Below are 14,041 nucleotides of genomic sequence, written 5' to 3'. Positions count from 1 at the left end.
TTCGCTCCTTGAAGCGGTTGGTGCGGGTGAGCAGCTCGGGCAGATGCGGGACTCGATCCGCCCTGCCGCGCTCAGCTCGGGGCAGCTGCCCTGAGGAATCCCACCGAGACCTCCGGTGAGTCCAGAGAGATGGGCAAAGTGAATATTTACTGACTCGCAGGTGCCTGAGCAAAGGAAAAAAAAAACCAAACAAACCAAAACCACCAGGATTGTGGTAAAAGATCCTTACACCGAGTGAGAGATGTAAGTGGGATACGGGAAAGGAACAACCAGAGGATCCTGTCGCTTTAGTTCCCTTTCTATCCCCAACTGTATCTGCTTTAATCAGAATAAACCTCTGTGAAGTCAGAAAATTGCCCTTTTCAATAAGCTAAAAGAATTTGCACAGCCGTTGTAAGCAGCGCATCGGGATTTTGACCATCAGTAGTTTTATCTGTGATAATTTGGGGATCTCCAAGTTCTGCCTTGAAGATCAAAGTGAAGTCGCTGGATCCTGACAGATATGTGTGTATGCAGATAGACAGAGATATCGGTGGGTGTCTCATTTCTGCTACTCAGTCTGTCTTTCAGATCTAAACATAACGTGTGAGGTGCTCAACCCTGCAATACTCTGAGAATTCAGAGTACGATCAGTTGGTGTCACTGTCACTTACGAGTCTGCAACCTGACTTCTTTTATGGGACCTTATTTGCTTAAAATTAAATTAACATGGTAGCACATTCAGTGCTTATCAGTGAATAGCTCTGCCAGATCTGCACGTCTATAAACAGCAGTTTTGATATGTTTTTTATTTGTATATCACTTGCTGTCACCTGAGTTCTGGATACAGGGCATCATTGCTCTTGGTTCCTTTGAAGATCACGTTGTTAGTTCCACAGGTGTTGGCAAGCTTTGTGTATCAGTACACTCAAAGGAGTCATATTTTTGTGTTACACTGTAGAACAACCAGGTTCCGTCAAACAAGTTGAACTATATCTTCATACTTTAAATAAATCATAGTTTATAGAAATAAGGTGGTGTTTCGTGGCTTTGACTCTTCTAGAAATTGGAATCTCCAAAGAAGAGGCACTGGAAGTGTTACAGGTTGTGAGGCAGCAATGTCCCGGGGATGCAGCAAGAACTGCTGGGGGATCAGGTGCCACCAGAAAGTGCACAGCACTGGAACTTCTGGAAGAAGAACAAGCCCAGGGCTTCATCATCACTTTTTGTTCAGCATTGGACAATATTTTGGGAGGTGGTGTGCAACTAACAAAAATCACCGAGATCTGTGGAGCTCCTGGTGTTGGGAAAACACAGCTATGGTATTTTATTTTTAGTTTACTTTTGTGCAACTGAGAATCACTTTTCTTTGTTTAATTTAACTATGAAGAGAGTTCATTTTTGTTGACTGGCATGAATCAATCTCTGATTCTTCTACAGCATTATAAATATAATCATGATAACAGCCATACTGCTGCCTGTTCTTTGTGTTCCTCAGCAGAAATGTCATTTTAGGAGTGAGTTGGGAGGGGAGAGCTTTGTGATATAAATATTTCTCTCTTTTTCCCTTTCCCATGGCAGTATGCAGTTGGCGGTGGATGTGCAGATCCCAGAATGTTTTGGAGGCGTAGCTGGAGAAGCCGTGTTCATTGATACCGAAGGAAGTTTTATGGTAGACAGAGTAGTGGATATTGCCACTGCCTGTGTGCAGCATTGCCAGCTTATTGCTGAAGCTCATCAAGAAGAAGGTACGTTGCAAAGTTGTTTCTTTCTGCCCAGTAGGCCAGGACCTGAGCAAAATGAGTGTTTCTTAGGCTGCAGTTTCAGTTTGAGGGTTTCAGTGGCACTGCTGGCTCAAGGAGTTCTTGCTGCCAGCTTTCCATTTCCATCTGTATGTGTTATACCCCGAACTGCTGTGTGGAGCCATGCTGCAGCCTCAGCTGATCTGCTTTAATCACAGAATCACAGAATGTTGGGGATTGGAAGGGACCTCGAAAGTTCATCCAGTCCAATCCCCCTGCCAGAGCAGGAACCTCAATGAGATCACACAGGAAGGCGTCCAGGTGGGTCTTGAATGTCTCCAGAGAAGGAGACCCCACACCCTCCCTGGGCAGCCTGTTCCAGTGCTCTGTCACCCTCACCGTAAAGTAGTTTTTAACTACTGCTTTAACAATAAATATTTTTTTTACATGATGATTTGTGGTTTTTTTTAGGTATGTGTTGGGTATTTTTTTGTTTGTTTAACATAGATCACTTTAATGATCAAATTTACAGCAAAACCCAAACACAACTCTGTCAGAAAAAGTGAAGGATAATGTGCTGCAATGCAGGGGCAGGAAGAGCAGCTGGGGAAAGAGAAAAGTCAGAATTTCTAAAAGCTGCTGGATCCCCATATTGTAAACCTGTAGCTGGAATTCAGCTCATTCCTAAGGTCAATACAGCCAAGTTGCACTCAATAAAGAGTTTTATTCTGTAAATCAGACACAATTTTTATATTACTCTTAGAGCATTTTCTGCAACAAACTTCTGTTTGAACTGAGGTAAAAGGACACCATATTAAATGAGCTACTGCCTGTACATTAAACAATGGATGATTAATAGTCACTGTTGTCCTCTGGTGGTGTTCTGGCTTGAAAATGATTTACTGGAAAAGTTCTTTTTTTGGAAATAAATTTTTCATTTTTTGAGCACTCCCTTGGAGGCTCCGGTGTGTCTATGTGCAAATGCTGAGAGAGCAGCTGCTCACCACCTTCTTGACTTCTAAGCCAGATGGAAGGTATGTTTCCCACACTCTTTACCTTGACTGTTTGTTTCTGGGAGTTTTGCTGTTGCTATATGTGGAAGGCATAGTTTGGTAGAATGAGGAAAGTAGCAATATGCTTTAATACAGACTTCTGACTCATTTACTCATCTGTTTATTTGTTCTCAGATCATGTAAAAGCTTTGGAGACTTTCTCTCTTGAAAATATCCTTTCTCACATATATTACTTCCGTTGCCGTGACTACGTGGAGCTTCTTGCACAGGTCTACCTCCTCCCAGACTTTCTTTCAGAGCATTCAAAGGTAAGGATTCTTGCAGACATTCCAAAAGATATGACTCATCTTCACAGTAAAGATTTTCAGGGATACTGATCTGGTATAATAAGAGTAACAAGAGTAACACCTCAGTACCTCATCAGCTTGACAGTAACGTATTGGCTGATGCCAGAGTACAAATGTAAAGCTCACTTGCTCGTTTGTTTTGTCTCTTGAGAGTAATTTGCTTTTGCTGCCACTGCTGCCATAATCCTGAATCTCCACTTTGAGGCGATGATACTGGATCTATGTTGCCACATGTTACATTTCTATGAGCATTGAGTTCTGAATCATCATGAAACTGCTTTACAAAAGAGTCTCTGAGCCAGATGTGCATGTGATGACCATGAGGCAGGGGGATCAGAAAGGCTTAGTGCCATTTTTTTTTGTCCTAGAAGACTCACTGAGCTCCAGAAGCATCCTGCACCATCTTGGCATCCAGAAAGTGACTCTTCTTCTTTCCAATACATCTTCTGTTGCTACAAGCAACCAGAGCCTACAGCTTGACTCTTGGGTGGACTACAGCCAAAAAGTTTCCTAGTACCCGGTGTCTTGATGAAATGCTACTGTAAGGCAGACTTTCACCACCTCCCTTCCAGATTTCTAGATTCTGTACAGCAGATCACTCCCTAACAGGATTCAGGGAGGATGACTTGTGCCTCATTCTAATAGAGCACAAATCAGTGTTGTTTGGTTAGATTGTCTTTTGAATATCATTTCCATTTTTGGAAGCTGTTATGTTCTTGAAAGCGCAGATGGGAGTCTTACTTCTGCTTAGTGTGCTCTGGTATTTCCCTTTCTCTGCCAGGTACTAACGGTGCCCTGTTGTGTTTGCTCTTGTGGAAAGTACATGGCTTCATTAGCACAGTTACATTGGGCTGCAGTTCTCTGGTGCCATCTGTGCTGATTATCTGAGCTTGGCCTGGAGCCTGAAATACTGAAGGTTGCAGGAGAACTGTAAGACCTTCCGGTGATTCCTTGGACAGGCTCTAAGTGACTCGACAGATTGCTCAGTGCAATCCAGCTCTCATTGAAATTAGTCTGATCCCTACATGCAGACCTGGAGCTGAGACTGGGACCACAGGAAACCTCCAGGTTTTAGGCTTTTTTTGAGAGATACACAGTTGTAGAGAGTGTCCTTTGGGAATATGAATTAGTGTGAGGCCTTGTTAATAAAATGAGAAAGACCAATGGTATGAAAAAGACTATGTTAGAAAATATTCTTGTTATAATAAACCTGATTCTTTAAGCTCTAGTAGAGACAAACTGCCATGAAGAAGGCATGTGTTACCAAGCTTTACAGAGCCTCCTTTTGAATACTTTTAAGTCCACTTGTTTGCTATTTGATAACACTTGTAACTGGGAGAAAAGAAACTAAATTGGATCCTACCTGGACATATTAATCCGATAGGCAAGTTATGTAACTACGTATACGTTCCTTGCTAGCATGAGTCATGTTTATACTGTTAAACTGACTGTTCTTAAAGTCAAAAAATTATGCATAGAAAAGAATTTGCAGGGAGGAGGAAAAATGAGAAAACAGAAGAATATCTTATTTTTCAAATTCTATTTCATCTCCTTTTTCAAATTAAGATTTTTTTTTTTCACTTGGAGGCCCAGGGCCATTTCACAGAGTGATGTTTGCTGCTGGCTTTTATGTTCCAGTCACAAAGTGACTTCCCAGTAATGAGTTAAATCAATAATACAGAAAATCACTTTTCTTGTGTTGTTTTCCATTTGTTATCTTGTGCATTAATGCAAGAACCTGTAGATAGTTAGGATGTGAGTGGCATCTGAACATGCAGACGCTGTAAGACTATCCATCTCCCTTCTGTATTTCAGACAAACTTGGGTCATCAAAACAGCTACAACAAATGAAGTCAGAATAAATCAAAATCTCAGACTAATGTTTATATAGTGTCTTGAGGGTGATGAGCCAGCAGCAGCGTAGCTGTAGCTTCAGCTAATGATTGCTACAAAAGAAATAATTCAGCAAAGCAAACATCTTCAGGCAAGATACTCAGCTCCGTTGCACAGTGTCTGTCTGGAATATCTTTAAGCATCTGTTAAAATCCATTTTTCTAAGATAGATCACTGATAATGACCCTGAGAATCAGATGAGTTATTTTAATAGTGACTGCAGTCAGCATGTAATTCTAGTTTTGGTCTGGGTTTTATTTTTTGAGAGAGAAGGTGAAATAAATTAGTGTTTGTGGAGAGTTGATTGAAGTACAATTCTGATGTTTAATGATTTTTTTTTTTTCTCCAGCTTCTTTCCTGCAAAGCTTTAAGTCCAGCTTTGTTATTTTGTATTCTGTACCAGGTGCTGCAGAGATAAGTCAGGTAGCTGTAAGTGAGCGAGCTCTGAAACTGGAAACACTCAGAAGAGTAGCTCTGTGCTGAGCTAACGGATGGGAGGGCTTAGTGCAGCATTTGGTTTAAGCTCGTGCAGCGATGGTGTGAGCTCGTGTCTGTGCATAATGCAGTACTGCACTTAGCTACTGCACTAGTGTGTTGGGAGCTTGGGGCTCTTTATTCTGCATTCCTGTGGGGTGCTGATTGTCTCCGATATATATAGAGCAAGAATAGGTGTTATCCTGTCACGCACATCTGATTAGAAATAAGATTGTCATCACCTTATAGAAAACATTCCAGTGCATTTAAAAAGAGATCTTACTGCTTTTTATCACGTGTATGTAGGACAGTAATGGTAGTTTTTCCTTTTCTTCTGCATTTAGGTCCGACTGGTGGTGATTGATGGCATTGCATTTCCTTTTCGCCACGACTTCGAGGACCTCTCGCTTCGCACGAGGCTTTTGAACGGTTTGGCACAACAGCTGATCATTCTGGCAAACGATCATAAATCGGCGGTGAGTTTGCCACAGGTTTAAATGGCAAAAGATGCTACTTTGGAATAAATACCTTACAAAGAATTAAACAAATGTGATTTGCCATTGTCTGTAAATTGCAGAATAAATGGCCTCTACGTTCCTGTTTGCCGGTTTGGTTAGTAAATATAAATGGATTGCACAGACAAAACTGTTTAGGCAGAAAATTTCTAGACTTGCCAAAATAAGTAGAATGTGCATTAAAAGCATCCCATGTATCTTAATTAAATGGTAGCCTATCAATTTGTCACACTGTTTCATATCATCTTCTTTAATGACTTAGTTGGACTGCTCCTTTGGTGACTTTTACCTACAAAGCATGTGCATTAAAATACATTTAGCACCTCCAACATAATTTTCCACTCTTTGTTTAAAAATAAACTACTGCTTTAGCGAAGGAACTATTCTTAGGGAGGAAAAGCACTTTATCTGCTAGTTTGGCTTGCTGTTCTGGCATCCACCAAAACCCATTGCTTCCTTCCTGGACATTGTTTCTACGTCATTTACGCCAATATGGAGGCCAGCAAATCTGTGGCCGAGTAGCCAGCAGATGGCACTCAGAAGCTACATCTGTTCCAGAAGTTGTTTTGGCAAGTCTTACAGCACAGAAAAGCATTGTTCAGGAATTAGAGCTTACACAGTCTCAAAATGGTGCTTGTCCCTGTAACTGTTTCCAGGTGACTTGCAACCTTGTCATCTGCAACTCTCTTGCGCAATTGGCTTTTGTTCCAAATTGCTAAAAATAAGCCTCCCCTTGTGCTTCCTCTGATAGCTGCAGGAGGGGAAAGAGCACAGCTCTGCATTCTGCCTGGGCTGGGCGGTTGGGCTCCTTGCTGAAAGCATATCCTCTCTCTCTCTCTTGCCCTGACGTGAATGATGAAGCTTCTTCCTGCTGGTGCGGGCACCAAGGAAGATGAATGTTATATGACTGCTTGATTTACACAGCCTTCAGTTTACTGAGTGCTTTCACTTATAAACTGGGTACCTGGTGACCTTGAACAGGAGCAGTTCTCATTGTATAGTCCATTTTTTCTTTGAGCAAGGGAAACATATATAACTTACTTCTGTTGAACAAGTGAGCAGTTTAGTACAAACGCTTGCTGAACAAACACTTGCTAAAGAAGTGATCAATCACAGAGCTTCGGAAATTATTTAGCTCAGAGTGGCCCTCTTGTTAGTTTTTGAGTTAGTTCCATGTTGTTTGCAAGCAGTCTAAATTCAGCTTGCGTGCCAGAGAGTGCTTGTCGGGCAGCAAAGCTGGGCAGTCTGAATGCTCCAGCATGGTGGGAAGTAAGTTCCTTTAGTTTCTGAAGCTGAACTCAGAGGGTTGTGCCAGGATGCCTGGAGCAGCCCTTCTCCAGCAGTGAGATGGGGAGCCTATTTGAAGCTGTTATCATCCATATATGATGAGTTACTTCTCTAAAATACGCAATATACGTCTTGGGGCTTTCAGCTATGTAAGTGGTTTGGTGTGTGCCCTGTGTGCTCAGTAAAATTGCTTTCTCTAGCACACTTTTCTAATTGTTCAAGCAAGAATCATACAAGCACATCAAACAGTGAAAACCCCTGGGGTTTAAGATAGGTACAATTCTTTATTTTTCATATTTAATGAAGTTTGCAATTAATATTCCTGGCTCTTTTCTGTCTCACCCACCCCCACTTCTACCAGGGATCTAACCTAGACTGTCTGTGAACCTCCTACGAGTGATTTGTGCTGCGAAAACACTCCCCCGCTCTGTCTGTTCACTTTCATTCTGCTTTGTATTGTACCCACTTGCGCATTTTTAGACTACAAGGTGCAGAAATTCTGTTAATCACTAAGCTTTTGTGTGCTTTGAGCAGCACCACCAAGTTCATTTATGCCACAGTGATTGACATCTATCTCTTTTTAGAGGGCTAGTACAAGTCATGCACCTAAATACAGATCCAAGCAGTATTTAGTACAAATATGGAGGAATACACAAGTTGTGGAGAGTTTGCATCCCTTGGGAAGGGAAAATTTTAAGCTTCTTCAAAGTCTTGAATGAAAGAAATCTACCTTCTATGCAAAGTGACAATGTGTTTTGCAGAGTTCTCTTATTTTGTTTTGACTATTGAGAAAAGATGAGGCAACTCTACAGTTTTTTCTTCTTAACATGGAAGCTTCATTACAGTTGGCAAGAGTTTTGCCTGAGTAATTACTTTATTGGTAAAAGCTTTTTGAAAAACCCTTCTCTTGCCTCCCACCAGGATGCTTCTTTTCTGGAGATTTTCTTGTTTGTTTCTTCTTTTAGGTAGTTTTGACAAACCAAATGACAACAAGGATTGGACAAAGCCAGTCCACATTGGTACCTGCTTTAGGTAGGTGTTTAGATCGTGAATTGAAAATTGAATTAATTCAAATATATGACTGACTTTCTTTTGGCATCATGTACAAAGAAAATAAAATTATTTGCTGAATTTCTGCATTGTAGCAGAATCCATGGTGAAAATATTAGACCCATCTGGATCTGCTAGCATTGTGGAACTCTACAGTAGTGCTTATCTATGTCAGCCTTGTGATTATACTTAGCAACTATCAAATTTTATTCTAAACTCAAACATGGTGTGCAGATTAGAAGCCTGGTTAGATTTTTGAAAAGGGATTACAAATATTTTTAAAAGTCATGACATTTTCAGATTGCAGAAACTCACAGATTGAGAGTGTTGTTGGATTTTTTTTTTCCTTTTTAAACCAAAATTTTTAATGCTAAACTTGATATTAGATGTATCTGTATTCCTTAAGATGACTGAATCACCCTTTATGTGGTAGCACTAGATATTAAGAACTCTCTGAGTAACTAGGTTTTTAGATGTGCAGCTAATGTGTTGCAGCCTTTCCCTGAGGATCTCAGGCTGTGGAGTTACCTCTATTCCAGCTGCAGCTGTGTCAGCTAAGGAGGCCACTACCTCTGCTGGAGGTCACTGCTGCATCCTGTATGCTGGCTGAGCTGTTTATATGATCCTCTCTCAATCCATTTCTGCCAAAAGTGGTCCAGGTAAACTTGAGTTATTTAAATAATAAGTAAACCTCTGATAAATCAAGTAATTTAAACTGAAATTGGCTGATGAATGATCATACAAAAAAAATAGGGATGAGCCTGGGGGCAGTAAACCTCTAGCAGAAATGTGGTGATGAACAGGTTAAAGCCCTGATAGAAGAACACAGCTTAATGGTTGCACACCTCAAACTACGCTGCAGTTTCCTAAATTCCCTGAGAAATATTCAGTGCCTCTCCAAAACAGTTTGAGTTGTTCTGTTTTGCCATTACATTTGCACACATTCCCTTAATTATTTGCAGAGGTGTCATGTATTTGCTGCACAGCTGGAACTCTCTAGCTGTTTCTCTCTACAGTTGTGATGTAGAGGGAAGTTCTATGTTGGATCCTCAACTACAACCTGCCCAAAGTGAGTTTAAGTGTTTTTTTACGGGCTACTCAATGTTGCCCTTTAATGGGCAGAGTGCCTCATATAGACTCTTCTGCTGCAGTCACAGGGGAAAACAGAGCAGTTCTTCTGAAGTAGAGATTTTGATAAATTAAGAAAAAGTTCAGTGTTTAAATCTTAATTCAGGTTGTAACTTTATATAATTTTACGATGCACGTAAAGGGCACAAATTTTCTGTCCTCAGCTTCATTTTCTGTGAACTGAGTAATGATTCTCTTGTTCTGGAGGGGTGGGAGAAGATGGGGACAGTACAAAGGCAAAGATATTCTCAGTGTCTGTACAGGCATTGAACCATTTGACACAGATGTAAGATAAAATGAACAAATACAGACCATCTCCTTCGAGAATGTGAGGAATGTGGAATCTTGAGCTGTGCATGCAGATAAAGACTCAGCTTCCGGATTCTGACCCTTTTTGTCATTTTTGCCTCTTGCTCTCTGGTGTATTATTTTTGGCAGCCTTTCTGGCTACAAACTCAAATAAAGCTAATAGATGCTGTCTTTTTTTCATAGCCAGCGTTGTTTGAGAGCTGTTGTGTTTATTGAGTCATAGGGACAGTAAAGAGTGTGGAGCCATTCAGAGGAGGTTAGAATTCAAAGATACAGTGTATTATCTTGCACATATTTTCTTTTACAAACATTTAATTTGACATAACCTCATATTGACCATAAACTGATTGTGACTCTCAGCAGAATGTGTGTGTAACCACATCGTATTGTTAAACTGAGTAGTGGGTACTCCTGCAAAAATGAATGTTTGTACCAGTTGGTAAAATACTTGAGCTAAGAGATATTCCCCTCACCCTAAACAGCGATATCTCAAGTTGAGCATTTCAGAATGGTACAAAAATGTGAATTTATTCCATAGACTCAGTGCAAGTATTGAGCTGGTGGATTAGAAGGTGGTTTTTATGACCCACTCTGAAGGGATGCTATTTCAAACAGTTTAATCGTAAAGACTAAAGAAGCTCCTACTCCTCCATGGTTGGTTGTAGCCAAAGGCACTACTGATGGAGGGGTCAGCAGCAAAACCCCAAGTAAAATCAATCCTATTACCTCCCCTAAATAGGTTTTTTCCCCCTTGATTGGTAAGCCTTAGAAACAGCCTTTTCTAAGATTTCACAATAGCATTAATCTCTAAACTCTTACTCAGCTTCCTAGCGGAAGGAAAGTTCTTAATTATGAAAAAAAAAAGCACAGAGCCTGCAAGGTATTAAGTTAAGAGCTTTATGAAGGGGACAGCTTTCTTTCCTACTAGTAATAGCTGAGCTGGGTGTTCCTAGACATTTCTACTGGATATATTTAGAAAGGAGGTCAAATATTAATCTACAGCGAGTTTAACTCAGAAATATCTCATTTTACAGTAGCATTTTTCTCTCATATTCAATACAGATGGAAGCATTCTGGTGCAGAATTTGTACCCGCTGTAAAATGTGCTTTGATCTCTGACTCAGGACTGTATCTGATAGCCAAAATCTTTAATCTCAACTTAGATACAGTGGAGCAAGGTCTGGCAAGATGCCTAGAGGGTCTAGGTCTTCATTACAGTTGAATTGAGTTTTTCTTCTTCTCTGTGCCATAATGAACACCAGAGCACGTGGGGCATGTGGGGCTGGTGACATGATGGAGACCAGCAGGTGATTCAGAAGCTACAGGGCTGTGTACAGGTGAATATTTGAGGCTTGCAGCGCTTCACCAAAATGACTGTTTTAAAATGCAATCTATCTTTGGACTACCAACTGTCTCCTGGGATAAACAGAGGAAAACACCCAATAAAACTGTCTATAAATTGATTGAGCTCGTGCTCAGGTGTGAACTACAACAGTAAGACTGTTTCTGCTGAAATAGGATAGCAATCCAAACTTCCTTCTCTCTTTCCACCCTGCCCCTTGTTTTCAGTTGTGTTCTTTTGCATTTTGCTGTCAGAAGCAGAAGACTGCTTCAGGGGCCCTTAATACTTTAATAATCATTGACTTTCTCCCCAAGGTTGTATCCCAAAGGGAGCGATGTTTGCTCGTAATTATGCCTGAGAGACAGAATATTGCAATTTTGAAGTAGGATTTAGACATACTCACTAGATTTCTTCGGTTGTAATTAGAAAAGTCTTTTCTTCATGCTCCCTCTGTTTTCAAGATTTGTCTAGTATCTGTCCTTTATTAGGTATATATAATATCTTTCTACAAATATAGAAGTCTTGCATCAAGCTTTCTATAAAACACACTGTGAGGACAGAGGTTATTAATTGCCTCAGTATATTTGATAAAGTAGTTGTGAAATCCTTGCACACATGAAAAAGATGTGATTCATTTCTACAAGGAAGGTATATATGTTTTAATCGTGAGGGTTTTTTTGGAAGACTGGTCTAATTTCAGTTCAGTTTACTGATGATACTGCTTTTATAAGAGATAAATAAAATGGCCTGTCATTTTGTGTCACCCAGGAGAAAGCTGGGGACATGCCGCTACTGTCCGTTTAATCTTTCACTGGGACAACAGTCAGAGGTAAGTGAAAATGTCGGCCAGTAAGGTGGATAATAACACTGACAAGTGTGACATTGGGAATCTTTCTCAGACTGACCCTAGTGACCAAGCAGGGATTTGAATTTGATTTTTGGCCTTGGTCTGCCATGTCCCAGGCTGCTGAGGTTCAAGAAGAGCTTTCTAGTTCAGCCTAAGACAGTGTGGGCTGAACTATCAAGCTCCTTCTCACCATGGTCAGCTTGCTGCAGTGCTCTACTTTTTTTCTGACAAGATGCCATGTCTCCTCAAAATACAATATCCTAGTGGCCAGTTGCTCACACACAAGAATTTAGGATCTATCTGCATTTTGTAAGGAAGGAGAATTTCTTTGCTTTAGTTTTTAGGCCCCAGTCAGTACAAACCCAAAGATACCAGAGAAGGCTTTCCACCTAGACAGAGATTCTCAGGAGGACAGACCATACTGACCCCTGAGCCCCAGTTACAGCCATTGGACCTTTCTGCTTTTCAGTGCAGCAGGATGGTTCTGCAAAACTGGACAGCTCTGCAGATACCTCATGAAGAGACCTGCAGAGGTAGAAAGTGAGCTGCATTTATTAATCTGCTATAGCAGATTATTTTAGAAGCCAAATGGAATGAGGATGGTCCTTCTAAAAACACTATGAAGTTCTGACTGTTGCAAAATGAGATCTTTTCTGTTTCCTGGTTCTTTTTTCCCCTCTTTGCTATATTGCAAGCTCACTTCTCTTTCCTGGTCAGTTAAATTTGTCTTGTATGTAGTATCACAATGCAGCAATTTGAGATTAAGAAGCCTTGCTTCAACTCCCTAATCTTCTGCAAACAGCGAACAAAAATGCTGCTGGAATGTTGTTGTGCATAGTTCTGCTTGTTAAACTTGAAAGAGAAATGCAGTGACACTGTCTTGTGGAGTTTTTTTTTTTTAATTCTAAGTTAGAGGGCAATGCAGAATGATTACAGCAGGCTGTTTAATTTGGAATTAAATGAACATCACTGATTAATTAACAGGCTTTATAAGAGAGAAGTTGCATCAACATAATGATTGCAGAGTGAACAAAAGTTAATTTCATATATCAAAAGTAAAGAACTTTTTTTCTCCTGCAACACAGCGAGGAAGGTTGTAGATACAGGTTCCAGAAAGCAAGCCAAAAATAGACAAACATGTTTTATTTACTGTTCTAAATATGCAGCTAATATGGAGCAGGGCCTGCAGAAGCACAGCAATTCCCATTACAACTGCCTGTCTGTAAGAAGCAGAACTGGCTAAATTCTGTTGCATTTTTACATGAACTACCTCTACCTGATGATCCATCGTGGTTTTGTTGTTCTTGTGACCATTTGAGAATCCATTTGCCTTTTTAAAAAAAGTTATTTTTTTAATTGTGTTTTGGCCCAATATGATACCTGTCTTTTTCTTTCTCTCTGCTACTGAAAATGTCAGAGCTTAATTATAAGGGTTCTCACTGCTGTGAGGAAGGATCCTGTTGAGTCAGAGGCCTGCAGCAGAGCTACAGCTGAACGTTTGTAAAAGCATGGCTTCTGCAGCTTCAGATTTAGGCTATTTTGTAAAGTACAACCCACCACTTAAATGTTCTGAGGAATTCCCTGTGTAGCTAATGTGAAGTGGCAGTGTTCCTCAGGCTGTAATTACGTGCTTTCTAATAGAATGGCACCTCAGGGAGGAAAAAAACCCCACGAAATAATTAACAGGATCCTTGGCAGGGTGTCTTGATACAGAGAGCAGAACACTTTCTGTATTGGCTTTACATAAGTGTAAGTTTGGGGAAGGTGGGCACGGTGCAGGTGAGCAGCCCTGGGACTGGTTGGAAAACCCCTGGGTTTTGAGCTGCTTTGCAGTCTCCTGTCTATATTGTCCAAGCATATTATTGGGCTAGGTGCTATATAAGCACAAATCAAGATGAATTGCTTGGAGTCTAAATGCACAAAGTCAAGGAAGTGTTAGAGGAGGAATACAAGAGAAATTATTTTCTCAAGGTTATGCTGTATGTCAGTGGCAAGGTCAGGATGAGAAATAGAACATATTCTCCATCCACTAGGTTATATTTTCAGACTTGTGGAATCTCTAGAAAAAAACCTCTCTAGAAGTATTTGAATTCTTGAGGGTATCTCCCAACTTTG

The 14,041-nt window shown here is 40.5% G+C and overlaps 1 protein-coding gene across 1 annotated transcript in view; it reads left to right on the top strand.

Moving 5' to 3' along the window:
• Positions 1-1,042: 1,042 nt before the first annotated feature.
• RAD51C (RAD51 paralog C) overlaps positions 1,043-14,041 on the top strand; it is a gene marked incomplete at its 5' end in the record, with an annotated part of 17,351 nt that continues 4,352 nt past the window's right edge. Inside the window, 6 exons of the mRNA XM_010171916.2 lie at positions 1,043-1,301; positions 1,561-1,727; positions 2,909-3,042; positions 5,793-5,924; positions 8,216-8,282; positions 11,848-11,908. Of these exons, the coding sequence (XP_010170218.1) occupies positions 1,043-1,301; positions 1,561-1,727; positions 2,909-3,042; positions 5,793-5,924; positions 8,216-8,282; positions 11,848-11,908 (820 nt within the window). The remainder of the gene's footprint in view (positions 1,302-1,560; positions 1,728-2,908; positions 3,043-5,792; positions 5,925-8,215; positions 8,283-11,847; positions 11,909-14,041) is intronic.

This window comes from Antrostomus carolinensis, unplaced genomic scaffold, assembly GCF_000700745.2.
Source record: "Antrostomus carolinensis isolate BGI_N321 unplaced genomic scaffold, ASM70074v2 scaffold44527, whole genome shotgun sequence".
Taxonomy (NCBI): domain Eukaryota; kingdom Metazoa; phylum Chordata; class Aves; order Caprimulgiformes; family Caprimulgidae; genus Antrostomus; species Antrostomus carolinensis.
The sequence above is the reverse complement of the archived record's forward strand: the minus strand, read 5'-3'. Positions and strand labels throughout refer to the sequence as shown.